This window comes from Epargyreus clarus, unplaced genomic scaffold (assembly GCF_041222505.1).
Source record: "Epargyreus clarus isolate Ecla_fem2 unplaced genomic scaffold, WU_Ecla_fem_2.2 ptg000018l, whole genome shotgun sequence".
Lineage (NCBI taxonomy): Eukaryota > Metazoa > Arthropoda > Insecta > Lepidoptera > Hesperiidae > Epargyreus > Epargyreus clarus.
The window spans coordinates 3,359,177-3,361,601 of record NW_027332226.1 but is presented as its reverse complement, the minus strand read 5'-3'; the positions used below and the strand labels follow the sequence as shown (position 1 = coordinate 3,361,601).

General features: G+C 38.5%; 1 protein-coding gene across 1 annotated transcript; it reads right to left on the bottom strand.

Moving 5' to 3' along the window:
• Positions 1-446: 446 nt before the first annotated feature.
• LOC140749456 (uncharacterized) lies at positions 447-1,265 on the bottom strand. The gene has a single exon (XM_073082493.1). It carries the CDS (start codon positions 1,173-1,175, stop codon positions 447-449), a length of 729 nt encoding a protein of 242 aa, XP_072938594.1. The 5' UTR covers positions 1,176-1,265.
• Positions 1,266-2,425: the final 1,160 nt, after the last annotated feature.

Here is a 2,425-nt window from a genome sequence, read left to right as displayed (position 1 = left end):
TAGGCTTGGAGCAATGTGAATCGTAATGGAGCACATACGACTTATAGGTATGAATTATGTTTTTTTTACATCTATATTAGAACATAAAGTATAATATAGAACAATGTAATTATAGCTTTCATAAATTATTTATTATAATATTTACTTATATAGAATATAACAAAAACCCGTAAAAATAACAACAAGAGGCCATGAAAATCATACCACACATGGTTAGAAATGACAACTTTCCAAAAGTTATGACGGAAGAATAGATTTGTTTTATAAGGAAACTTAGATCTTCTTAGTTTAAAGCTGACGTTAAAATGTGAAGATTTGTATGAAAAGTAAGCGCTTAATATTTACAAGAGAGTCGTAGAAAGTGTTACTGGAAAGTCACCTTTAACTTTTTCGAATTATGATTTTCATTGTGTATTGACCTCATCATATCACAGCTTTGGTAGAGATCAGTGCTTGCCGTGATGGAAACCCCATTCTTTGTGGTCATGGTGACCGCCCTTCTTGCCATGGTCATGGTGGTGGTGGTGATGTTCCTCATGACCGTGATGTCCCTTATGGCCGTGGTGGTCCTCATCGTAATGATGCTTATCATGATGGCCGTGCTTGCCGTGATGATGCTCATGATGACCTTCGTCGTGATGACCGCCCTTCTTGTGACCTCCACCGTGCTTCTCGTGATGACCATGATGATCTCCGTGCTTATGGTGTTTGCCTTCGTGATGATGGTCATCATAAAAGTGATGATCCTTGTGGAAGTGATCCTTGTGGTATTTCTTGTGGTAACCGTCGGTCTTTTCTCCCTTATCATGGTGCTTGTGGTGACCGTGCTTGCCTCCTTTGTGGTGGTGACCATGCTCGTGGTGATGTCCGTGATGGTCATGTTCATCCCAATGCTTCTTGTGGTGGCCACCGTGTTCATGATGGTGTCCTTCGTGGTGATGTTTGCCATGGTCACCATGATCACCCTTATGGTGGTGGTGATGGCCTTTGTGTCCCTTATGTCCCTTCTCGTGGTGTTCGTGGTGATGATGATGGTGGTGCTCCTTGCCACCGCCTTCCTCGTGATGGCTGGCCTTGCCGCTCGCAGCTGCCACTAAGTCCTTTGCATCTTCGTCCAACTCACGGGCGTACACCGCCACAAGACACAGCAGACCGAATGCCACAAGCAACTTCATGTTGATCGTTCGCTGTTTCGATACTTTGTCAACTGTTGGCAGGTCTTTTATAGTCAATCAGTTTAGATGAGGAAAGCATTTGGCAATTGACTTGCAGTGCGCAACAACTCAGGGACAAGTTCGTAAGGCGCTGGACCGTTGCAGGTTACGAATTTCAATTACACCTCGTTTAATCAATCTAATAATACACGAAACTTATTGTTACTTTTCTCAACACGGTTGCCAGTGTATCAAAGGTAGTCATTGTTTTGGTTTCAATCATCGTTGATATTAATGACGTTTTTGTCTGCCGAAATACGTTTTCAACTTTTTGTCGGCGCTGAGTAAAAAGTAAATGAACAACCAAAATATTGAATTATGTAGTTTTGTTCTCAATCTAAATATTTTGTTTATTTTCCATAACAACAGAAATATAACCAATTACTTAGTAATTCAAATTCAACTAATGAGAACTGCAGGAATTTTATATCGTACATTTTATATTTCTCAATAAGACTTTCATTTTCATTTCTGTTTGTGTCATATTCAAATTCTATCGTCGTCCATAAACCTTTCCTCTTCAATAGTGACACTTAACAATACTATAATTTTTTTTCGACGCCTAACAAACCGTTAACTCAAACACTTGTAAAAAAGTGTGTCAAATTCTTTTCAATACGCCTCATCATTAAGATTGGCATACAAAAATGTTTAGCCATGCGTGCTAAGGAAAATAATGTACAATATGAACTCAGCTTAGTATATATATTTTTTTATATAGGAGTAGTAGACAAGCATGCAGTCTACCTGTTGGTATGTGACTATTGCCGCCTATGGACATTTGTAATCAATCCCAGATAGGATTAGATATTCCGACCTAAGGTTGCAGATGCCACAGATGCAGCTCTACCCCTGAGTACTAAGTTGGAACGCCTCGGAAAAGTATATCTCCCTTACAAACCTTTCAAACCAGAACACAGCAGCGCTTAACACTACTGTTATGAGGCAGAAATAGGTGTGGTGGTGGTGCCGCCGGATTTGAACCACAAAGAGTTCTACCACCTTCGATGATATTTGAAATTTTAAAATACTATAATTGATTTAATATAGTAGTCTAGTAGTATTGGTTATTAATACTATTAGGTATATCATTTTATATAGATAAATGAGTATTAATATAAATGAAACGGTAAGCTGTTTAAACAAATACATTTTTACCTTGTTTAATTTGTGTAACGTGTTTATCAAATAGTATATTCACAAACAATTGG